Consider the following 25290-nt stretch of genomic DNA (forward strand, 5'->3'; position numbering starts at 1 on the left):
AGTTGTAAAACCTCCTGTTGCCACAGACTTTTCTGCAAGTCTTCCTTTGATGGAGCTTTACAAACCAGTTCAGCATTGCGGGGCACATTATGAAACCTCAGGGGTTGTTCGTTGTCCCTCACAGCCTCAAGATCTCAGCCTCAGTCCATCTTTCCATAAAGTTTGATCCACAATGTGTTGCATGGTCCTGTTCATAGTAAAAAGCGTGACAAATACTAACCTACTTGTTGGCGAATTTTGTGAAGTATCTTGCTTTTCTTATTCTTTGGGAGATATCTCAGAGAAATTGCTTGTCCTCTTGATAAAAGTTGTCTCTTGGTCTGAAATGGAGTACATCATTTGGGTCTTTGAACTGCTCTGCTTTCAAAGTTTAAAGCTTTACATGGCCAGCTTAAAACATTTTAGGTTTTGATGCCTTATCTGTCCAGACTTTGTCTCAAGTGGGATGCCAGCCATACTTCATAAGTGTAGTAAAGACTGGAGGTTCAGGTTAGAAATTTTCAGCTATAATCTTCTTAGAGAGAGCCTGATCTCTCTGCTGTCCTCATTACAGTTCATTTCTAATGGAATTTGAAAAAAAATATTTTTGAACTCTTAACCTTTTGTTCATCTTTTGTACAAAATATTTCCATTAGAGATGCGAGTTTAAATGGAAGGGCAAATTAAGTAAGATGTGAACCCAGTACCTTGGACTAATCATGGATTTTGGAAAGTCTAGGCTGTTCAATGTAAATCCTTATAAGTGCTTTTGTCAGGACATAGCCGTTTTCCCTAATTAACAGATTTTTTTCTTTATTCACAGATCGAGAAGACCAGTCTATCCTGTGCACGTAAGTAAACTGATCTATTTTAGTATATATCAATATTACAGTATGTTTCTTTATTCAAAATGTATTACATTTCTGATTGAACTGATATATTCTCCACACCTTCAGTGAGCTGAACTCCAGTCCCAGTCCATTTACCTGTTGATAAAATAAAAAGCAGGTATCAGTGCCATAGGAAGTCTTTAACACACAAACGTATTTATTTACATTGACTTTCTGAATTCAGAGATTTAAGAGCTTACAGCAAACAACTGAGGAGTGTGGTTGTAAAACTGTATGTGCAGACAGAACAAGGGATTTTAAGAGTGTCCTAGAGGAAGCTGAGAAATGGAGAAAAGTGAGGAGCACAGAGCACCCCGGCTATTTGCTGAACTGCTTTTCATCTTCAGCTGTTGGTAACTCACCATCGCTTCCCCAGTCAGTTCCCACTGTACATATTTTCTTGGTGCTGCAGTTCCGTGCTGTTGGTGTGTGTTGTAGCTGGACAGGCAGTGTGGTTCCTGGGGTTTGGCTCAGGGCTCAGCTGCTCCACACGAGCTGGACCCTCCTGCAGTCTGCAATTGCTTTAGGCAAGAGTGAAAGACCAGCTAAGCCAGGCCTGCTTTGGATTCTCTGATTTCCCCGTGTCCCGCTTGCTGAAGCCTCCCTGAGTTTTGAGCTGCCAGCTCTCGGACTGCAGCAGCCTGGGGGCTCAGCTGTTGTGCCGTGGGTCAGAAAGTGATTTTATCGCAATAAGCTTTGCTGGCCGTAACTTACTGCTGCACAAAATCCCATTGCTTTAGCATTCCTACCTATTTTGCAAAACACTCTGACTATTGAATTGGCCAGGGATCTCCTCCTTGACCTTCAGTTTTGGCCTTTTCTCTGTTCCTCTGTAGCCAGTTAGTTGGTTTTATTTACTTGAATGCCATCAAGGATGCTTTTGACAAAAAGTTGTGTTTGTTGTATTAGGCATCTTCCAGTTTTCCTGGTCAAAGGCAGGAGCTGATTTTGTGTAAAGACTAATTATTGTTTGCAGAAGAGGGCATGCGTATCACTTAAAGGTTCATTCAGTGGTGCCGTAGTTTGTCAAGTACTGTAAATACACACAGTCCCAAAATGAACTCATTTTAGCTTATCAGTGAAAATGTGGCTACTGACTGGCTGAATATGTATTGTTACTACAGTTTTTTAAAAGCATTGCTACTGGCCACCAGCCAGACAGCTACTTTTGAGTGCCACTGTTGACTGGAAAACATTCATCATCTAAGAAAAAGTGGAAATTATATATATATGTAACCAGTAGCATAAGGGCCAGCATAGCTCTGACCTCTGTTGTAACAAGATTTCATTGCATGCAAGTATACCAATCAAGAATCTATCTAAAAACACATTAATAAACAAACAAACAGAAACACAAACAAACAAACAAAAACCCCCAAACAAACAAACCTAAACTTGCAGCAATGATGAAATAAAAATTGACCATCATATTCTTCCCAGGATGAAACATGTCATGGTTATGAAGATTAATTTATAATATGCATTTCCTCCTTTTATTCCTGTACTTTAGTTTATTTTTCCATTAGTAAGTCTTCAGATCTTTAAGATTTGGACTATTAGGATTTCTAAAAAAGGGCACTTTTTTTTTTTTTTTTGTAAATCTATGTCTTTTTATTCATGAAAATCCACTAAAGGCTCCATTTCTGATATCCACCATACATTCAAAATACTATTTTTCTTCCACCTGGCCAGCTCAGCTGGAAACATAAGGTGTTTCACACCAGTAACACATAGAATAGAGAGAATTAAATGTCTTTCCTATTTTGAAAACAGCTGCAGTAAGTGACTCATCCAGATGTTTAGAATGACTGCTGTATGTTGGATGGGCACCGTGACCCACAGCTTAAAACAGTCCTCACGCGTCTTTTAAACCAAAAAGATTAGTCAAGCTAAAACCAATGTACACAACTGGTTTATCATCCTTGTTGGCCTTATTTGGATGTACAGAAAGAAGAAGCTTCACTTGGCTTTCAGCTGGGCAGATTTCAAGCAGAAGCAATTTGCACTATTTTATAGAATTGCTAAAAATTCCAAGAAATTATCTTTTTGCTTAAACTATGTAACAATAACTGAAGACTTCGTGGCATTGATCAGCAGGGATCTTTTCTTTAAATAGCTACAGACTCAAACTGTCCAAAGCCTGGTACCTAGATTGTAAAAAGTGCAGCTGTAAGATTTCATACTTAAGTAGTTGTGGATGCTGCCAAAAATTCACTTACGTGTAGTGAGGCTGCAGTGCAGACTCTTGCATTCTTCCACTTATTGCTACCTACCTCCCACTTTTTGCTGTTTACCTGATGGGAACCCAGTGGGATAGCCAAAACACTGGTGACAAACTGCAAGCAGAAACAGTGCACTTTATTTTTAAATACACTGTGCTGTGTGCTTTGTACCGCTTCTGCAAAATGATTCCATTTTTAGCAGAGCTCCCATAGCAGCAAAGGCCTCAGTGCCTGGGACTCAGCTGGGGCACAGATCCGAGAACTAAGAGTGATTCTGGGTTTCTGAGTATAAATATACCCATCCTCAGGACTTCACACTCAGCTCATTGAGCCTCCCCTCATGTGGTCAAGTATTGTTTGCATTCTTTTGCAATCCCTACCCTTTGTGTGATTAACTGCGGCATGTTTAAAATGCTCCATCTGTCTTTAATGGGTTCGAATGCTTCCTCAGAATTCCCGTCTTTCCTAGATTTCATTATTTCCTCTACATTTTGTTAATAACTACATGCACAGTGCCTTTGATGTGCTCTCCCCTGTGCTCACATCCTTCTCGCTGTCAGCCCTTTCCCATGGGCAGCATCGTGGACCGTCCTCTCATGTCATTCCCAGTTCTCTGCCGCTTTACAACCAGCCATAAAACCCCACATCCTAACATGTACATGTGGAACCTGCCTCTCTGGAACATAAGAAACTTTATACCATGGCTGTGCTTACTAATACATGTGTGGCTGCATTTTCGTGTTGTAACATGGCATAGTATAACATATATAATAAATATACAATATCTAACACTGCACTGAGGGTATGAAATCTTATTATTTTATGTGTCTGAGAATTAAGGCTGTTAAGACTTTTGCATCCTTGTGTTTTGGTCCCTGTTCTGGGCAGCTCCCACTGCTCTGCCTGGCTACTGGGATTCCCTGAAATTCCTGGTTGCCACTGTACTCTTTTGACATTGACACTGGACTTTGCCACACAATAATCTGTGTTTGCTCTTGCAAAGACAATGCTGGTCTGTGTTGACCAGCACACTAGATATTGCTGAAGGAAAAATCCCCAGAAATCCCTCCAGTTGCTCAGACACCTGAGCAACCTTGGTGCATCAACACCTAAGCGTGAATCGGACTAAGCCATGGCCAGTCCAGGCTTGGCCCCTTTTCAAACTTCTTCCAATGTAACGAGAGGCACCAGCCCTCAAAGGAGACTTCTAGACTTTAAGTTGTTCAGTTTCTACAGACGCAAGTGGATTCTACTGAGTTTACAAAAGGTATTTTACTAAAAATTCCCCAGGTGTTACTTGCATGGCTAAGCACAGGAGTGTTTTAGAGATCTCCCCTTAAACCTGCTTCATCCTGGGGTAACCACATTTTGGCCACTTTCTGAAAAGAGTGGGCACAATATTTTCTACAAAGCAGACATGGCTAAGAGGACTGTGCACAAGCTTCAGCTAAAGAAGAAAGAACCTTAAATAAACGAGAAAAAGAAATCTGATCAAAATTCTGAATGTTTGGGGTAATGTGAAGACTGTGAAAACTTGTTAAATAATTTATAATCAAATAGCTTTTTGTTACCTTTTACTTTTTTTATACGTGCATTTAGTTTGAATAGCTTCTATTAAAACATAGTAGCACGGTACTTTTTCCACTTAATTCAGTACAGTGACAGACAAAATTTGGGGTGAGGCGGTGACCATCCCGCCCTTTTCCCCTTCATCCCCTCTCTCTTTTTGGGCGAACTCTCCGTCCACGGGACCTCGATCTGCTTCCTCCCTGTAATCCAGAGCATCCTCCAAACCGCACAGTCCCATTACTCAAAAGACTCCTCCAGAAAGCGTGAAGCTCTGTTCTTTCCCAGCTCAGTAAATCTCACTCAGCCTGGCCCTGCTCCTGCCCGCACGTCTGGGGCAGCTCCAGCCCGCAGTGGAACTTGGTGCTGAACCAGCTCCGTTGAATCGGGGAGGGTTTTTAGCAGTAAACTAGTCGGCTCAGCAGGCTGGCTTCTGAGCTGGGTCCCCAGGGGGGTACAGTTGGGCCAGGACAAAGATCTGCCAAGCCCTGATGGGATTTAAGCAGCTCTCTGCCCGCTCCTGCGCGGAGCCTTCCCGCAGCGCCAGCACAGCCGCATTAAGAGATGTGCGAACGGTCGATCTTTGTGGTTCATCGGTTACTGAAACAAATGCTGAAAATAAATTCTGCTGTTGCTTTTTAGATGTTTCCAAAAGCGGAATTAAGCTAAGTCTTATAATATTAATACAAAAAGCTTTCAAAATTTCAACAAAAAAATACCCTTTCGAAACATTTTTTTCCCATTTCTACCCGAACATACAAGAATCCTAGCTACATCACAGGCTCAGCCCACAACAGTGGGGCCAACATGTTCATCTCACCTTGTTCCACTTTGAAAACCTATTCTAAACAGGATAATTTTAATTTGAGGTGGAGGGAATGCAGTCACAGAGGATTTAGCAGCTCATGTTGTGCAAAAACTCCATTATAGCTTATGTGAGCTTATGTGCTTTAAGTCCTGTACTGAGTTCCTAAAACAATGCCTGGCAAGAAAGGAGGGAGTGACAAATGTAAACTGTGCCGCACAATGTGAGAGTGGCATTTTAAACAAGCAAGCCTGTAAGCCTGGGGACCCTTTTGCTCTGGGAATGCCAAGGAGTTTCTGAGGAGGAAAACGTGTTTGGGAAGTAGATTAAGTTGTGCTGCTGGGCTGATCAGAGCTGTGCACTGGGACCTGCTTTGGATCTGGTTTTTGTGTTGCCCATCTGAGCTGGGTGCAAAGGACGGCACTGGCGGTGAATGTGCTGCCTCTGCCTATGGCAGGCAAGAAGAATTATTTGAGATGTTTCAGTTAAACAAATGCTCAGTCTCCTCCCAAAAGATCATGGTTAGGACAGTGGTAACAGTGTTTGTATGGTTAACTCCCACTTTGGAAGATAATTTAGGGGTACAGACTGAGGATAACGGGCACCCCAAAGAGAGGAGCCCTGTTGCCTGTGGTCCATGCCAAATCTGCTGAAAGATGCTCGCAAGAAAAAGACCCATCTTGAAAAATTCAGTCACTGAGCTCAACAGCATGTAGATATAAAATCAGGTGGGATTCCTCATACCAGCTCACAAGGAAAGCTGTTTCTGCTGCCCCAGAAATGATGGGACTTCAGAGCCAAGGCAGAGGAAAAAAACCAGCACACCCAATTCTGTTGTGGCTCAATAGTTCTCGGAAGAATTTTATTCACCTGTGAAGCGAAGTAAGAGACTCACATTCTGTCTTCCCCCTGGATCCTTCCCCTTGGAAGCTGCTTCATGCTTAGAGGCACTGACCCTGATCTAGCCATTTCTCCTCATTAGTTTGCAAGCACTTGGTATTTTATTACCCAGATGTATTCGAGATGCTGTCACACAGCTGTGGTGCATCCTGCAGAGTATGAGGGCTACTGATGTTGGTTAATGGACACTTGTTTATGAGGCCTGCCTGTTGTCGTGGACATCTAAAAATGATCTGATGTGTTGAAAAATTAGATGTATTCATCATGTATAGACATTATTCTTTGTTACTCATTGACCTTAGAGATTTTTTTCCTACTTGTAGCTGTTGAGATCCTGTCTGTTTTCCATTTTATGTTGAAGCTTTTCCATTTCATGCTGAAGAACTTTTTACTGTCCACTTCAAAAGGAAGTTAAAGCCTCAAAATCTATCTGCAGAAAATGCAAAAACCCTCAGCCTGTGCAGGAGCAAAGAGTTAATGATGAAAGCACAGAACAAAATGTGAAGTAACTGAAGCATTACAGTATGGTAGGATAATTACAAGTAAAATGATGCCATATATGGTAATACTCACAGGGATTCAGGGGAAAGCCAAATGATGGGCACTGTTGCCCTGGGAGAAAGGAAATGCAACTCATGGAGTGATGAACTACAAATAACCTTTAATAAAACTGAATAGTTCAAAGCCGGGGGTTTGTTTGAAGAGAGGGTTGTTTTGTTTTTTTCCAGAGAAACAAAGTTGTAAGGTAGATTTATTTGAAAACTTTGTATGCATATGTCTTCAAATTGGTGTGCTTGGTTTGGAATTGTTCCCAGGACACTTAATTCTTATCAATAAAACATGGAAATGTTTTAGCACTGAAGCCCAGGCAAAGACGAATTCAGCCTCTAAACTGTGCAAATTAACCCAGGTCTTGTGAAAAGGAATGTATTCATCTCAATTATTTCTGGGGTTAAAACTCTAAAAGCCAGAAGAAACACCTCTAATCGTGTTGTACCTCAAGCAGGATTTGTTTCTGGTTTTCTAAGGTTTACATCAATGTCATCCCATCTTGAAAGTTCTGTCCAGCACTTACTCATACTTTTAATGTTAATTTATCACTGGTCCCATGGTAGGGAAAATTAACTCCTATATTTCCTAATTAGGGAAAGAAGCAGAACTGCAATGGATCCAGCTATATAGCTTCAGCTTCAAAAGACCTGACAAATATCCATGGGATTTTTGAATGTATTGTTCTTTTTATTTTTAAATCCATTTTAATTTAAAGCCAAAGCGGTCTGACTTCCATTCAGACTGTTGCCCTCCTCAGAGCACCAGCTTGGTACGGTTGGAAGAAATAGTTCATTACATCCACACTCACTTTAATGCCCTTTTTGATTGCTGCAACAGGGCAGCAGGCACAAAAACATTTCTGTCTATATAATCATCAGAGCCAAAGGTATCTAAAAGATGTGAGATGATGTAACGTGACACTGAGAGAAGGAAAAGCAGGCTGGAAACGTTCTCCTGAGAAAAGACTGGGTAAATCTGGACCTTGCACCAGTGCTTTGAAAGCCAGTGTTTTACTTTAAGAGAGAGCTCAAGAATTGTAAATAAACTTAAGCCTGGAAGTTGTCCCAGGAGTGAGGGGTCACTGCCACCATCCTGCGTCCCCAGGGACACCGTGGGGAGCACAGCTGGGACACCGGTCCTGCCGTGTCCCTCAGCACCCATCTCAGATCTGGTCCCACTGAGCTCAAGGAGTGTTAGACCATGGAGTTGAGATGAGGCAGGATCATTCACTTGTTCTCCAGCACCGATATAAGCCATTAGTCTAATATCAGTGTTTCAGAAGAGAAATCTGTTGTATTACTGCTGAGGTTTTTTTTTACTGCTGCACAACATCATACTTAACGTTGTATTTTTTTGCCCTTAAAATACAAGCAGACTCCTTGCCAGCTCCGTTTCTCATAAATGTTCTGATGCTGCCAAAGCAAGATGAACCGCTGTTCAAAAATGCATCATGTTTTAGAATTGCCTTAAATGGCCCAACGTCCAGTGAAAATACTCACGGGCAGAAATACAGCTCTGATAATGTGTTCTTTGTGTGCTGCACTTGGGTGGATTTGGAGAGGTGGTGTTTTGGGGTAAATACTAACTGAGCCAGGCAGCTTCCAGTCCTGTTTTTATACACTAAATACACCACATGGCAGAAGGAGTCCACTACTCACTGACCTTCTTTTGCATTATTTTCTTTCCCCTCAGAGGTGAATCTGGTGCTGGCAAGACAGAAAACACCAAAAAGGTCATTCAGTACCTGGCTGTTGTTGCTTCATCCCATAAGGGCAAAAAGGACACCACCATCACTGTAAGTGAGCTCTTCCATATTCAACTTTTCCTCTTGCAGCCCGTTAGGACTGTTCTGAGCAGACTGTGCTAACAGCAAGTCCACGCTGGAGCTTGCCAAACAGTCGACATGTTAAGAGTACACAGTTACGTCACAGCTCTATGTTTATGGAAAAAAACCTTCAGTTTGACACCCCCTTAGGCATCAAATCAGAATGGACTTCACCAGAAGAGAAATATTCATAGCTTTCCATATGCATAGCACCTATTTATATCCTGGCATGAAGGACTCGAAATCTGCAAGGGCTCAGGTCCTTATTTCACCCTTGGTCCATGGCAAATAAGAAGTTTGGGAAAGCCTTTAACTAAGACATTGTCCGAACACATCACAAAAATATATACCAGCATTTAAACTTCCAAAGTTTTGACTGACTTTGTTAGCAAGTTTTCTTACTAACTAGCAAAGAGTCACAGTATAAAACTTGTCTTTTATTTTTACTCCCCTGTCAGAGAGAACAATTTGGAAAGGCACAATTTTTTAAAGCAATTTGTTCCTTCAAAATTTGTCATAGCCTTGCCTTAGTGACTAAGGTTTGTCTTCTTGCTCTGAACCACAACATGAGTTATACCTGCGTGGTTCCTGGAGATCATTAGAGTGGCTGAGGCTCACAACTGCCTTTGCTGTTCTCAATGGTACAACTCCAGGTCCTACGTCATTTCCAGCTTTTTGATGTTAATCAAGCTTCTGTAATGAAAATGTAGCAATTCACTTTAATGACAAAACAGGCTTAATTCAGGAAGACATTTCAGTGTGTCCCAAATGCATGACCGGCTCAAAATAAGTAATTAGTAGGACAGTGGGAAACAAAAGTCAAAATGCGCAGGTCACACACCCTATGTGCCCACAGGTAGAGGACTCCGGAGCACAGGGTGTGCAGCCCGGCCTCCTTCACCTTAAATAATTGCTGTTTGTCTAAAGGAGATTCTGCTTTTGGGCAGGGGAGGGAGTACATGTCCATTTGGGTAGTATTTTCTAGAAATCTGGGATTAAATTTAGTGGAAACAGTCCAAGACTAAAAGCATTTTCCTTTGTTGAATGTTTATGTAAAAAAACATATTTCTTCCTACTGGGTCACTGCTCAGTGGTTGGGGGAAATGAACTTGTGGTTTCCAGGCCATTCCTAATGGGCATGGAACTGCGGTTGCTGCTGATGCCTCTCGGGAATTACATGAGTCTCGGGATTAAACTGGCCCTGAGACAGACCTGAAGGCACATACCCAGCAGATGGGAGCTGAGCGAAAGCCTAAGTTGTTCTATAAAGTGCTGACAAATAGTAATTCAGTGACTGGGACTACTGACACTGCAATTTCAGTCATTAAAAAATAACGAATAGCAAAATGCCTCAGTTGCACCAGAGAGAAACTGGGGATTTAACATAAAAATACCTGTCCTTCTCCAGTCCTGGGAGACTACCCTGGAACTGGATCCAAATCTCATCCCTGTGCTTCAAGGTTTTTCATTTTCTTCAGTTAAATTGCTCTGTATACGTTAATGGTATTTGTACTCTTGGTATGTCCGCAATAGATTGTCTTTATTTGTATTCCTGGTTTATTTGCACGGAAACTGTGTGTTGGTTATTTTAATACAGGAAAAACAATAAAAATGTTTGTGTAATGGAAATGATACTGACACTTGTTTTATACCACGTTATTCAATACAGCAAGGTCCATCTTTTTCTTACGTGAGTAACTTAGACTGTTTGATGTGTGTTTAAGGCACTGAGTGTAGATCTGCATGCTATTGTTGCACCTTGAAAATTTCAGAGAGATTTTGAGAAATATGTTGTATGATACGATAAAAAGCAACAATAGCGCCAAATGCTCTCACAAATCAGCCCTAACTGTGTCAGGCTCCATGGCAAAGAATGAGGTCTGACACAGGCAGGGTCATCTTTCAAACATCACCCTCTTCTCTATGTGTGTGTTCAAATCGCTGGAGTTTGAATGAAATTTCCCACGATCCTGAAAGAGCCACTCAGCCTGAAATCGAGCAATGTGATTTCTAAATGAAAATACCCAAATGCTTTCTGTGCTCCAGGTTGAACTTTTTAGGACTGTCGTGAAATAATTCCTAAACCTCACAGTGTTTGATTGATTTGTATGGCTGCATGCTTTCCATTTGGTATTGCTTTCAATTTTACATCTTCATGTAACTGTCGAGGATTGTTGACATCCACAAAAGTCAGCATGTTCTTAGCTTGCTGCTATGATGTGTAACAGAGCGATTCTCACTGCAGCATCTGCCTGCAGGTGTGTGACAGCAGCTTCTGACAGGACCTCGCAGGCCCCAGGGAGACATGATTGCACCTTTCTGTACTTCAAAGGGGCTGATAAGAAAGATGGGGACAGACTTTAATCAGTGCCTGTTGTGATAGGACAAGGGGTGATGGTTTTATACTCAAGGAGAGAGATTCAGGCCAGACATGAGGAAGAAATTGTCACCCCTGAGGGTGGTGAGAGCCTGGCCCAGGTTGGCCAGAAAGGTGGTGGATGAACCATCCCTGGAGACATCCCAGGCCAGGCTGGACGGGGCTCTGAGCAACCTGAGCTGCTGAAGATGTCCCTGTCATGTCAAGGGTAACACTGGGGGAGCTGGGAAGGTCCCTTCAATACAAACCCTTCTGTGATTCTATGATTGCAGTGTGCCACACCAGCATACCAAGGCTTTGGGAATACAGGCAGGTTTGCTGCCATATCCCTTCTGGTGCTGTGCCAGGCAAACAGGAGGGGTTTTTTATTGGAGTCTTTTTTCCCCATTCTAACTGCTGCCTCTCAGACTTGCCTATGACAAAGGGTGACATGTTGCCGTTTAGTCAATTTAGTATTTTATTTGATAAGCTCTCTGCAAAAAGACCAATTCATTGCTGGTGTAGGCAGCGCTGTGGTGCTCAGGGGCCTGGCAGCTGCATACGGTGCTGTTCATTTGGAGCCACAATTTTATCCCCCAGGTTTGTGTTCTCACTAGAAGCAGGTAGATTCTGTATCAGTTAAGCAGACAAGGCTCTATTTTAGCCGTCACCACCTGATTTCAGTGACACCCTGTGCTTACAGTGGAGTTTGTATGTCTACAGAGTGTAACTGGAAAGAGCTGCTCAGTACAGAGGAAATTCAGGGACTTTTAGGAATTTGTTACTTCTTCTAGGACTCCTGTATTAGCTTCTTTGGAAGAAGAAGCAGTACTTAAAGAATAGGATGACAAGAAGCAAACATGAAACTGAGCGACCTCATAGGACGGAGCTGAAAAGCTCCAAAAAACTTTCTTCATAAGCAAAGGATTGTTTCAACTTCATTGATTTCCTTAGAAATAGGAGTATTAAATGCATGCTTGTTTCACTGCATGATTTGTTTCATTAGCAATTACCAATCACAATTAACAATATAATATGACGTTTGCGTGTTTGCATGAGAATTCATGATCCTAGTTTGAAATAAATCAATGCATTTCCATATTTAACCTAAGTAGCCTTGCATGGATCATCATTAATAGACCTGATGAAATCTGCTTTGTAGCTTTGTGCTGCATTACATTAAAATGATTCTCAGCAAGTTATTCTAATTACATCATCGTTTGCTAGCAAAGGATCTCAATAAACTAACTTTAAAAAGACATGCTAGAGGTTCCTTTAAGAATATCCCTTCTAAAAAATTATATTAACTTGGAAAAAAAATGACATTGAATGACCCTTTTTCTTAAGGCAGGCCAGTCATGATGCTAAACAACTAAATAAATTGTGATCTGTCACAGGCAACAGGGCTGGAAAAGGGTCATGTATACAGGACAGCAGTCAACTGCACAAATATATAAACACAAAGATTAACAGAGAATGAAAACAAATCCACATGAAGTGCAGTATTCAGAAAAAAAAAAGTTAGAGGCTTAAATTATCTTTCACATTCTTCTCCAGTGCACATGTGTTGGATTTAATTAAGTAATTATGAAGTTTAAGGTTAACTGTATCTGAATGAATTTTAGGGTGAGCTGGAAAAACAGCTTCTCCAGGCAAACCCTATTCTTGAAGCTTTTGGAAATGCCAAAACTGTGAAGAATGACAACTCCTCCAGATTCGTAAGTAGGACAAGTCCAGTTGGGTCCATGTGGGGGGAGGTTCAGCAGCTTTTAAAAACACAACATACTGACAGTGGCTCTCATCAGCGCTTCTCTCTAAAGAGGGTCTTAAAACTAATCTCTTAAAAACAGTTTAGAATTTCTCTCTGAAACAGGAATTTGGCTTTATGGAAGATTAAAGACCAAGCTCGAACGTGACAGAACCCTTGTCCTCTCACAATTTAGCGGTCTATGTGTGGCCTTCCAGAGTCAGTTCCTGCTCCAAGTGTGATTGTTACTTAGCAAGAGTCATTAATAAATTAAAAACTACTGGAGAAAAAGAAGAAATAGTCATACAGATTCAAGTTAGGATGATGTGAGCTGAGGGCTGTCACCATTTGATGGTGCTTTTCTCTGGGAGTGCTGGCAGACACTTGTTTTCCCTGCAGACCTGCCTCTGCTCTCCCCGCAATGTTGGGGATCCAGGATCCACGCATACAAACCTCAGCAGAGGGAGTTATGCAGATCCGATGATATCCCCTCATTGAGCTTGTGCAAATCAAAGTAGAAAATAGTTGTTGTCGTATCCCTGGTCCAGTAGCGAGGATTCCTTTCCCTCTAAGTGCCTGAACGAAATGTGGGGGCAAATCTCTGCAGACAGATATCAGAGAAGTTCAATTCCCTCCAAGGCTTTTCCATGGGTTGTCCTGGCAGGAGGGAACCAAGCACATTATCCTTAAGAGGATGATGTACGTTTCTTATTAAATACTAATGCTGGAAAACCTGGCCTAACCTGAAAGAACAGCCCAATCTAGATATTCTTTTCATTCACAGGGCAAATTCATCCGCATCAACTTTGATGTGACAGGCTACATCGTCGGAGCGAACATCGAGACCTGTATCCTTTTCTGTCAGCTTCCCAAGAAGCTCCTGGGGTGAGCAGAGGGAAGTAAGATAAACAAACTCCATTGCCTGTCTAAGAAAGGCGAATATTGCTGAGGCTGGAATAAACAGAGATGGAGGGAAGTGGCTCCATTTATGCTGACATCAGCTTCTCTGTTTGTCTTCCTCTCATGCTTACATTTTCAGGTCTGTTCTCTCAGCTATAGGAAAGCGTGCTGTTCCCCATATACAGCTTCCGAAATTGGAAGCACTGTACCTGACGGAACAGCAGAATTATACCAGTACTGCAGCTCTTGCCACAGAATTAGACGCACGTTCACATTAGACAAGCTCGTGGCAAATATTCCAACGTTATTGATGGTTCTGAGGCTGATGACATAATTAAGGAAGGGCTGAAATACATTATTGATTTTTTTTTTAACGCTTGACAAACAGATTTGCTTGAAAAATCCCGTTGTATTCGTCAGGCTAAAGATGAGCGAACATTTCATATCTTTTACTATTTGATTGCCGGAGCTTCTGAACAAATGAGAAGTAAGTTAATTGCTGACGATTCTCAGATTTCATTGAACTGTCTTACTTAAGTAACTTATCTTTACTTCTTTAATTGTATGCCATTCAATCCTTTCTATAAAAAACCAGCTCTTTAGCTATAGAAAATAATTCTCTCAAATGAATTAGAAGAAAGCTTCAATTCATGTCCACCTGTTTGAGCCAAATTGTTTGCAGTTTACAGGATGCTTCAATTTACAGGAGATGCAAACCCATTCAGATCCTATCTTGAAGATGAATAGGGAAGAGTGATTCAACTTTTTGTTTGTTTTTAATACACAAAAGACATTGTAACTCCCAATAAAAATATTGGCCTGTGGTTTTAAAATAAATTAAGAGAATGTCTTTCCCGCAGCACATTATTGCACTGTGAAACCCACAGCTTCAGAATGTTGAAAAGGTGAAAAGTATAAGTGGATCCAAAAAAGGGATCAGCCGTAATTTATACTGGAACATCGTGTCTCAAGTATGACAGTTTTCCCTAAATCATGGGTTGCTAAAGAATGTATAAAGTAATGGATAACTCTGTTTTTTCCCTGTTTACTTACACTCCTTTCCTAAGAATCTGTTGGTGGCCACAGCATAGGGCTGAACAGTCTTTTGGTCTGGCCCACTACAGTTGTTACCAGGTTCCATTCTTACGGTTACGTGATATGAATCCCCACAGGGACAGGTGTAATCCTGAGTACATTACACATGGCGTTAAAGGAAAGACTTTTGGGAGGAATGTCTCAGATTTGAGTCCATAGGGTGCAAAATTCCACCGAGGGGCAGAGACATTGCCCAGTTACTACTGGAAACAACACAAGCAAGCTTGCTAAATGAAGAGTTATTTTGAAAAGATGTGTGCACCACAAAACCCCAGACTCCTCATACAAGCAGAGTCTTCCTTTAGTGAAAACACTATGCACTTTTTTTTTTCCTGTTGTTCATTGGGAGAACTCATGAATGAAGAGCATTAAGTTGATACACTTAAATAAAGCTTTTCTTCTTTGCTTTTTAGATGACCTGTTGCTGGAAGCCTTCAACAATTATACCTTTCTGTCTAATGGCCATGTGCCTATCCCTTCTCAACAAGATGATGAGATGTTCCTGGAGACCTTGGAAGCCATGAAAATTATGGGCTTTACTGATGAGGAACAGACAGGTGAGAACTGTTAGCATGATTGTATTCGGGGTATACATCTGCAAGTGATGCTACATAGAGATGCAAGCACACAGAGGTTAATTCTGTCCAGAATAATCACTTTGCAAAATATGCATATGAAGTAAGATTCCACATTCATGTAAGAAAATTAAGATTACTAAGATTCTTTAGATTTGATGCCCATGTTTCTCTGAAGAAGCATGATCTTGCATGAACTACCAACTGGAGAGTGCTAAATGTACCCACGTTATTTAATCTCTTTGCCTCTTTATTTCCTTTGTGTAAAACTCTTTCCAATCGTTACGTAGCTCCTGTTTCTAAGTGCACTTGGAGTTGTGCCCATAGATTTCCCTCCTTCCCAGGAGGTACCAGGTTAATTAAACCACAGACATCTCACAGAAAGAGAATGAAGGTTCTCTCATAAGGCCAAACCTGTCGAGCACAGATTTGTTTCTACCTCACCTTAAAAATAACACGAAAACTCGGTTCTGTATGATCAGGAGATACACAAGACCTAAACACAGGTTGCAGTTCACGTACTAGAAGCACGTGGGGATGCTCAGGAAGTCATGGGAGGGTGAGGGTAACTGTTCTGGCCTTGCAAGGAGATCTAATTACCATCAACTGCTTTTAGATTGTTGTTAGGGAAGTTCTACTTAAAAAATTACATCAGTGGCCTACCTCGTCCCATTGCTGCAGCGGGGACCAGTGGTAGCAGCTGAAGCCAATAATGAAAACTCTTTGCAAACCTTCAAAGGATTAAACAGGCAGCACTTGCTGGAAACAGGACACAAGAAGTTTTGAAGAACTGGCACCTGTATTGGAAAAGAGAGAATACATCAGCAAAGAGAAATTATCTCTGTGATGCACAGAACACATGGGCAGGTCTATACAGTAATTTAAACACGGGTCGTATCAAATAATTGTCACAATATTTTGCTGTCCATCTGAATGAAAAATTGCAAGGCTTTTTCTTATAAGTCTGATAAATTCCAGCGATCTGCTTGTAGGAGGAACATGACATGCTCTCCTGACCCATTTGAATTCCACAGTTGTCAGCATGCAAAAATACTATAGCGCATGGTGTTTTTAAAGGTAATTTGTGTTTATGAAGGGGAACATTTCTCACTAGAAGAACTACATACATACCCAGAACAGAGTACTGAATTCAAGCCAGCTATAACAACAGTAATGACCATTTAAAGCCATTTTTTTTCAGAACTTTCCAACTAAGACCACGAAAAAGTTGCAAAATATTCCAATTTAATTTTGAAAGAAATGGAACAAGCTCAAATAGCTCAGATTTGTAGTCACTGATTTGGAGACAAAAGAAATAAAAGCATCGAGCAACAACCAACAGCTAAACTGTCTGGAAAATTGGCCTGCCAGGACATCTGTGTGGCTTGTACCGCTCTGTCCCTGCAGCAGGCAGGACCAAGTGACACCTGGTGGCAGCGACAGCCTCACCCCATCACTCGAGCCTGGGAACCCCTTTGATTTCCTGGTCTGAAGTATAAGCTGTTTAGCATAGTGTTCTTCTCCTGTATAACTTTGACAAATAACTAAAACTCCCTATATTCATGCACTCTCATCAGCGGATTTTACCACCTGAATTTAGGCAACATCACATTTACACATACTTTACTAATCAAACATTAATCAATTATTTTTCTGTGCTTTGACACTAATGCTTCCAAGATTTGTATACATTTCATTTTAGTTGCACAACGAAATATCCACATGTTCCTGCATAACTGGAGCTTTAGAATTGCTACACATTTTTGAAGATGCTGGTAGATATTTTTTTATAATTTTAAAGGCAGGTACAGGTTGGCAAGTGACTGTGGAGAGAAAATGCTACACTGAAGGGGAGATGAGTTCCTGAGACCTGGGGTCTGCCTGGGAAGCACAGAACTTGGTTTGGAGGTGTTGGTGTTCCCAGGCAGGCCCGTTTACTGCATAGATCACAGAGATGCTGCTCCAGCAGCTCTAACACTCTGCAGTTTATGGCCAAGTCTCTTAAAGCAAACCCAGCTCTTTCTACAGAGGTACAGAGCACCAGAGGCAACAGAATGAATCTTCATTATTGCAGAGAGTAGAGCTTTGAAAAAGCGTCTATTCTGTTCCTCATTTCTATTATGGTTCCTCATTTCTGTTGTTTCTTACAGCTATACTGAGGGTCGTTTCATCTGTCCTACAACTGGGTAATATTGTCTTCAAGAAGGAGAGAAACACTGATCAAGCTTCTATGCCAGACAATACTGGTATGATTTGCCACTTTAAAAATTCAGTTAACAGTGAGAAACTCATAAAATAGCAGCTGAGTAAGCACTCTGTTTCGGTATTTTTTATGTAATTGTTATTACATATATACTTCACAGGCTTTAAAAGATATGCCATACTTATAATAAGCTCAATTATCATTTCGTTTTCCAGTAATCTTGAATCCATAAATTGATGAACAGTGAATTTGCTGCTTAGAGCATGAATACTACTTCTATTTCAAGCCGTATCTCTTGTACATATAATAGAGGAGCTTTTAAGGAAGATAAATAACTTCACATCCTTGCTGAGCTGCTTATATTCAGCTGCAAAGAGAAAAATCAACGTGAAATAACATCTCTTTTTATTCTAGCTGCACAAAAAGTGTGTCACCTGATGGGGATTAACGTGACAGATTTCACAAGAGCGATTCTAACCCCAAGGATCAAAGTAGGAAGAGATGTCGTTCAGAAAGCTCAGACCAAAGAACAGGTATCTACTTGCAGTCTGCTCACTTCTCCTGAAACTATTCTTTCTTTTTAAATTTTTTCTTAAATCTTGTCTAAAGGGAAATGCCAGTTTTCTGTCTCATTATCTCATCAGAAATTAGCATCTAATTGGGTTTCTTCTTTCACTTACAATTTTATCTTCTGTTTTTCAGGCGGACTTTGCCATAGAGGCTTTGGCCAAGGCAAAATTCGAACGTCTTTTCCGCTGGATTCTGGCTCGTGTGAACAAGGCTCTCGATAAAACAAAACGACAAGGCGCCTCCTTCTTGGGGATCCTTGATATTGCTGGATTCGAGATTTTTGAGGTATGTACTCTGGGACACAAGTTGGCTCAACTCCTTATTATCCAGTGGTTTGGATATGATGAAAAACTTCTAAGTTCAGAGTCACAAAACCAATTTGGTTCTTTCGAGCTGGCCAGCACGGCCCCAGGGTGACTACCCTGTTTGCTGGGGCAGGGGGTCCTGCGGGGCTCCGTGTTCAGAGCCAGGGTCTGCTTGTTATGGCTTAGTGAACCCCAGAGAAAGATTTACCACTTGAGAACTGACTGTAAGTTTTCAAGACTTTCTATTAGAAAGATATGGATCCTTCTATCTGAATTATTGTAACATGTAAAAAGAAACAGATGATAGCTAATTTCATTTTGTCATGGAAGTTCCCTTTGGAAGGTCTCTTTTTCATGTTAGGAATTCACTTTTTTTCCTCTTCACAGATCAACTCCTTTGAGCAGCTGTGCATCAATTACACTAATGAGAAACTTCAGCAGCTTTTCAACCACACCATGTTTATACTGGAGCAAGAGGAATACCAGCGAGAGGGCATTGAATGGAACTTCATTGACTTTGGCCTTGACCTACAACCCTGCATTGAGCTGATTGAAAGACCAGTAAGATTCTATCTCTATAGGTGGGATATGACATCAGTTGCATCAGGGTCAGTTATGTATCAGTACAAGAGAGGCGTTAAAGTGATTTCAGCTCCTTTGTTGCCTGGGAGGATTTGTAACGTCAGGGATAAAGAAGGTGCTGCTCTTCCTTGAGTTCTGCCTGTGATGATACTGATCCAATGTCGGTTCCATTGCAGACCAACCCTCCCGGTGTCCTGGCTCTGCTGGATGAAGAGTGCTGGTTCCCCAAAGCTACTGACACATCCTTTGTGGAGAAACTCATTCAAGAACAAGGCAACCATCCCAAATTCCAGAAGAGCAAGCAACTCAAGGATAAAACCGAATTCTGTATAATGCACTATGCAGGAAAGGTACTGAACAGATTAAACTATTCTGACTTAGAGAACTTTGATTCTTTGATGCCTAAGGGGTAAAAAAGAAACTGTCCGGGATGGCTTTAACCATATAATGTATATATTAAGTGGTTTAATTACGTATGAAAAAAGATTTGTAAGACATTCATGGCTGTGCTAAGCTCACGTGAAAACACAATTAACCAGCACCAGGGTCATTGAATAAGTCCAAGTAATTCAGATTCCTTTCTAACAAGCAGACTTTTAAAGGCAGGGCAGGTGCCTTGCCATGGATATGTCTGCAAAAAGTTTTTCAGCTGCTAGTACACGTAAGAACAAATACTCAAGTCAGCTCTCAACAACAGAAACTCTTTCACATTATTATTATTATTATTTGTACGATTTTGTGTTAATACAGTGCCCTGTGTTCTTGAACACTCCAGATACCTTAATCAAGAACTGATTTTTGACGTAGCACTGTTTCCTGCAGGTTACCTACAACGCATCTGCCTGGCTAACAAAGAACATGGATCCGCTAAACGACAACGTGACTTCTCTGCTGAACCAGTCTTCAGACAAATTCGTAGCAGACCTTTGGAAAGATGGTATGAATCCCAACCCTAAACCAGTAACGTGGTTTAAAGGGAGACACTTCTACCAGAACTGTCTCACAGCTGTCCCTTGCGAAAATGATAAGCACTGAACTAAGAAACAATAATAATGTGTTCTAAAGACATATTCGTGGAAACTGTCATTAGATAGTTAAAAGCACGATCAAAAAATTTCTGTAATATTATTCAACAACAGAATAGAAAATATTCATTACACTGTTATATTGTTGCTGAAAATGTGATACTGTAAACCTCATTTAATACAGGTTATTGCTGGGGCTTACAAATGACTTACCTCACACACTCCTCTCCCAGAAGCCCTGCACGGTTCCCTCTAGTGATGTATAATCTCAACTAAACTCCAACAGAAGAATATCTGTATGCATATAAACCACTTTGTTTTTAAAAAGTTTATATGGATCTGTAACACATACGCTAGAGTATAAATATTTAATACACAGATATAAATGCGCATGCAAACACCAGCAAGGTGCATCCGAATTATCAAATAACCAAGGGACATTACTAGCTAGACTTTGAGAACCACTGGTAACAGATGGGAGGCAAGAGGCGGTGTTGTTCCTGGTTCTGGCACCAGCCTACCCGCTGGATATTTTGCAGGACTGTCCTTTTTAGAGCAAACATAAAATATATTCAGTGCATTCAATCACTAGTTAACAAAGATCCTTATTTTTGTGTTTGACAGAGGTAGACTATTTACCCAGAAGGCTCTTCTAGTACTTTTTGCTTCTACTGCATCAAAAAGATATTGGTGCTCTCTGGGAGGCTACAGTTTAACAATGCCGGTGACAAGTGTCATGTGAGGCGAGGACAGTTTGTCTAAGCAGTTCCATTCATACTTTTCTATTTCAGTGGACCGTATAGTTGGGCTGGACCAGATGGCCAAGATGACTGAAAGCTCACTCCCTAGTGCTTCAAAAACCAAGAAAGGCATGTTCCGTACTGTCGGACAACTCTATAAGGAGCAGCTGACCAAACTGATGACCACCTTGAGGAATACCAACCCCAACTTTGTCCGCTGCATCATTCCAAATCACGAAAAAAGGGTAAATTTCAAATGCTCACTTTTTGGACTCCTGGCGTATCATTCATGTTGAGCTGCAGCACATCGCAGAGCTGAATTATGTCTTCAAACATAGATATGCAGCTGGTAACATTTTTGTACATTCCTACTGTGCTGAAGTTACTTTCTGTTCCCTTTTCAGGCTGGCAAACTTGATGCCCACTTAGTGCTGGAGCAGCTGCGCTGCAATGGTGTCTTGGAAGGTATTCGTATCTGCCGACAGGGATTCCCCAACAGGATTGTCTTCCAGGAGTTCCGTCAGAGGTAGGAATCCCTCAACTTGGTCCTAACTCTGGGTTTACTCATTGTGTAAGACACATTTGTCTGCACAAAATAATCTGATGTGTTTCAACCTCCATAACATCCACATCTTTCCACAGATATGAAATTCTTGCTGCAAATGCTATTCCTAAAGGATTCATGGATGGGAAGCAGGCTTGCATACTGATGGTGAGGAAAGCATTTTTGATCCTCTTGATAATTAGGTCTATACTTATATAAAATCAGTTGAGAATAAGCACAAATGAGAAGTAATTTTTATAAACCTAAACCTCAGCACTGGAGTTAACAAATATCCCTGTTTTCCTCCAGATCAAAGCATTAGAACTTGATCCAAACTTGTACAGAATTGGACAGAGTAAAATCTTCTTCAGAACTGGTGTTCTGGCTCACCTGGAAGAAGAGAGAGACCTGAAGATCACAGACATTATCATTGCCTTCCAGGCTCAGTGCCGAGGCTACCTAGCAAGAAAGTAAGAATATGTACTAACGAGAATGCCTTCTGCAGCCTTCCATTCTCTGTATAACAAACTGAAGATATTAAGACATTTTATTAATATCTTTGTACTGCAGTAGAACTGAACTTGTGTCCAATGAAGGGCTCACTTCCTGCCCAGAAGAGTGTTATTAGTATAAATACAGGGAAGCGTTTACATTGTGAGGCTCCTTACACCCTCTATACAGCAAGTTATCTGAGGCAATGACCCCTCATTCAAACATGTTTGTACAAGCGGAAGAATGCACATTCAAGCCTACAACTGCAGTCTTGTGCGCTGTTACAAGTAGCACCACTGGCATTTGTAAAACAGAAAATAATTTCTTAGTTTGGGCATGAAGCCCTGATCACCTAGTGTGATTTCCCTTAATGTGCACGGAACTATTAATAATTCCCTTTTTCTGCACACTACCAAGGCTTTCAAAGTGCCAAGCAAAGAAATGTAAATATAATAGTTTTCAAGAAATATGATCAATGCAACTTCCAAGTGCCCACGTACTCTGGAAAGATGTTCAGATCCAGAACTGGACCTATGCTTTGTGGTTTGCACCTAACTATGGCATGCAAACAGCCAAAAACCAAGACTAAATAATATACCAGAAAGCTAAACAGTTATCACTTTTCCTCTAGAAAGCACAGGCACTGTTTAAGTGACAAAAGAATTTGTTCCAGACTTCTCAAATCATGTGGTTAATCAGACTCTCATGCCAGAGTTTCTTTGCTTAATGTGTGTGTCTTGCAGACACCTTTGTATTCTCAGACTGAACCTATTTGCTTTATGTTTTTAATCACAGAGCCTTTGCCAAGAGACAGCAACAGCTGACTGCAATGAAGGTTATCCAGAGAAATTGTGCTGCTTACCTGAAGCTGAGGAACTGGCAATGGTGGAGACTGTTCACTAAAGTGAGTGACTGCTATCAGTGAATCCCTCCTCAGCTTTCCAAAAGGAATTAAATGCACAAGACACTGCGGCACATCATGTCAGGCACACGCCTTCTTCCAAAGTCCATTGCCGCTAATGGCAAGAGGCTCATTAGCTTCCCAAAATTTTGTGTTAGAGATGCTCTGGATAGGTATATGATGCCATTAACATTAAAGTTAGTTCTAGCTTGAGAGGAAAACAAGCAGAGATTCATAAAAGATTTTGCATGTTTTCAGACTATCTTTAATTGCCAAAAATGAAAAAAAATTCACAGGGGTGGATAATGAGAAGACAGAGTAGAATAGAATTTGGTGAACATACAGAGTTATGTATCTATGGGGCACTGCGTAGCTCAGGAGCTCTCTAACTGGGACACTAAACATCTTCCAGCTGGGCACTCACGCAAATTATTTTCCTATTGAAGAGGCCTGGCTCTTTTTTCAAGAACAGACTTCAGTCTGGATTCAGAAAACTGTTCCTACTTGTGTAGAAACAACCTCCTCTGCAACCAGCAACAGGCAGTACCACACACCTGCTGTGCACATCACATCCCCGTGCAGCACATGTAGCTTTTGTACATTACCAATGGACAAAACCAGGATTGGAGCCGTTCAAAAAGCGGCACTTTTGGAGGCAGAGGTGCTCATGAGGCTCTGAGAATTAACACAGGGTTGGCCAAGAGCAAGACTGCTGAGGTTTGCTGGGTTAAAGACTGTCAAATCCAGCTTGGCTGGACGGGATTTGCGCAGTACCTGAGTGACAGCAGAAGCGCTGCCGTCTGTGCCAGGCAGCCTGGCACCTCAAAATACCACACTCAGTAACATAAATCATGACTGGAAACACTCTTAAACAACCTTCTTCTTTCCAGGTGAAACCACTGCTGCAAGTCACCCGCCAAGAGGAAGAAATGCAGGCCAAGGATGAAGAACTACAAAAAACCAAGGAAAGACAACAAAAAGCAGAGAGTGAATTGAAGGAGCTGGAACAGAAACACGCACAGGTGATTTCCAGCTCTGAGACGCGGGGAAATGCTAGCCATTCCTTCACCACTTCTAGAAGCTATTACAATAGATGTGTCTTTTCTATTTGACTCACAGTAATGGTCCAGAACCAAAGTTCAGTGCAGACAAACACGCAGTTACTTCAGCAGAGGCCACATGTTCACACCAGAGCCTGGGGCAGAGCTGCCTGCCAGGGCACTGGAACTGGGGACAACTCACAATCCAGGTCTTAACTTCCTACCCGTTGTATTTGCACAGCTTTGTGAAGAGAAGAACCAACTTCAGGAACAACTTCAGGCCGAAACGGAACTGTATGCTGAAGCGGAGGAGATGAGAGTCCGTTTAGCTGCTAAGAAACAAGAGCTGGAAGAGATTCTGCATGAGATGGAAGCCAGAATTGAGGAAGAGGAGGAGCGCAGCCAGCAGCTGCAAGCAGAAAAGAAAAAGATGCAACAACAAATGCTGGTAAGGAGGCAGAAGTGGCAAACACAGACAATAATGTATATCTCACAGAGGAAAAATGGAGAGTGGCAAACCTCAGCTTGTGTGACAGGGCTTGCTGCACAGCCCTGCTTACAATAGGTGTATGTGCCACTCAAGTCAGAACAATCAATTGATGCTCTTTCCTCCATAGTTCTCTTCTCCTCCATCTCAGTTTTAAATAAGCTTTTCTCTAAAAAGTTATTAACAAGTCTTTCTAAATCACCAACCATTACAGATTGTCTAGTTCTTAATAAAACCAACAAAGCCTACAACATACCCCACATACAGTGACAAACAGTAAGCTTTTCCTATAATCTAAGCAGTCTTTTATTTCCAAAACTCATGTTTTGTGGGTTCCTTTTTCCCCTCAAAGGATCTTGAGGAACAGCTGGAAGAGGAGGAGGCTGCAAGGCAGAAACTGCAGCTTGAAAAAGTAACAGCAGACGGCAAGATAAAGAAAATGGAAGATGATATTCTCATAATGGAAGATCAGAATAACAAGCTCACCAAGGTAAGCATTGGGGGGCTATTTTCTTTGTGGAAACAGTGCAAGATGAGAGAAAACCTTTTCTTCTGCTAGAACACCAGGAATACTCTTGACTACATAGTCTCATGGGTGTACAGATTCACCAGACTATCAGTCCAAACTATCAACCAAGTTTCTGATAATTTTTCCATGCTCATTTAAACAATTCACAACTGTGTAAAACTAATGGTTTTACTAACCAGTTATAACTAACCAGTTATGGTAACAATACCTTCAAGCAAAATACCCACAGCGGTCAAGCACAATCAGTGGTAGACACATCATCTTGGCCTGAAGCAGAGTAAATAATTCTCTTGGTTTTCAACTAGTTTCAAACAAACTTCACGATTAAAACTGGAAGTAAGCACATATTCCAGCACTTAGTGACAGGGATGCTCTTCTGAGCTTACCAGACACTAGAGCAAGTACAAGATTCTAATAGCAGTAGGTTAGAGAATATGGAATTCGTACACCACTCCTCAGC

The 25290-nt window shown here is 41.3% G+C and overlaps 1 protein-coding gene and 1 long non-coding RNA gene across 6 annotated transcripts in view; one reads left to right on the plus strand and one right to left on the minus strand.

Annotated features, from left to right (window-relative positions):
• The window catches only part of LOC110363231 (uncharacterized), a 34249-nt gene extending 22983 nt beyond the window's left edge, over window positions 1-11266 (minus strand). Inside the window, exon 1 of the long non-coding RNA XR_010466290.1 lies at window positions 221-11266. This is a non-coding gene — a long non-coding RNA (uncharacterized LOC110363231). The remainder of the gene's footprint in view (window positions 1-220) is intronic.
• Window positions 1-25290, plus strand: part of MYH11 (myosin heavy chain 11) — a 57873-nt gene that overhangs the window by 17957 nt on the left and 14626 nt on the right. For 4 of the 5 annotated variants that reach the window (XM_065030453.1, XM_065030452.1, XM_065030450.1 and 1 more), the window contains exons 4-24: window positions 803-830; window positions 8607-8709; window positions 10409-10429; window positions 12721-12813; window positions 13627-13690; window positions 14131-14229; window positions 15251-15394; window positions 17563-17658; window positions 18030-18148; window positions 18318-18470; window positions 18878-19051; window positions 19249-19422; window positions 19895-20009; window positions 20889-21082; window positions 21242-21363; window positions 21480-21549; window positions 21691-21851; window positions 22669-22777; window positions 23665-23796; window positions 24056-24262; window positions 24654-24791. In XM_065030453.1, the coding sequence (XP_064886525.1) occupies window positions 803-830; window positions 8607-8709; window positions 10409-10429; window positions 12721-12813; window positions 13627-13690; window positions 14131-14229; window positions 15251-15394; window positions 17563-17658; window positions 18030-18148; window positions 18318-18470; window positions 18878-19051; window positions 19249-19422; window positions 19895-20009; window positions 20889-21082; window positions 21242-21363; window positions 21480-21549; window positions 21691-21851; window positions 22669-22777; window positions 23665-23796; window positions 24056-24262; window positions 24654-24791 (2516 nt within the window). The remainder of the gene's footprint in view (window positions 1-802; window positions 831-8606; window positions 8710-10408; window positions 10430-12720; window positions 12814-13626; window positions 13691-14130; window positions 14230-15250; window positions 15395-17562; window positions 17659-18029; window positions 18149-18317; window positions 18471-18877; window positions 19052-19248; window positions 19423-19894; window positions 20010-20888; window positions 21083-21241; window positions 21364-21479; window positions 21550-21690; window positions 21852-22668; window positions 22778-23664; window positions 23797-24055; window positions 24263-24653; window positions 24792-25290) is intronic. The other variant, XM_065030451.1, reaches the window with a different exon arrangement.

This window comes from Columba livia, chromosome 15, assembly GCF_036013475.1.
Source record: "Columba livia isolate bColLiv1 breed racing homer chromosome 15, bColLiv1.pat.W.v2, whole genome shotgun sequence".
NCBI classification, from domain to species: Eukaryota; Metazoa; Chordata; class Aves; order Columbiformes; family Columbidae; genus Columba; species Columba livia.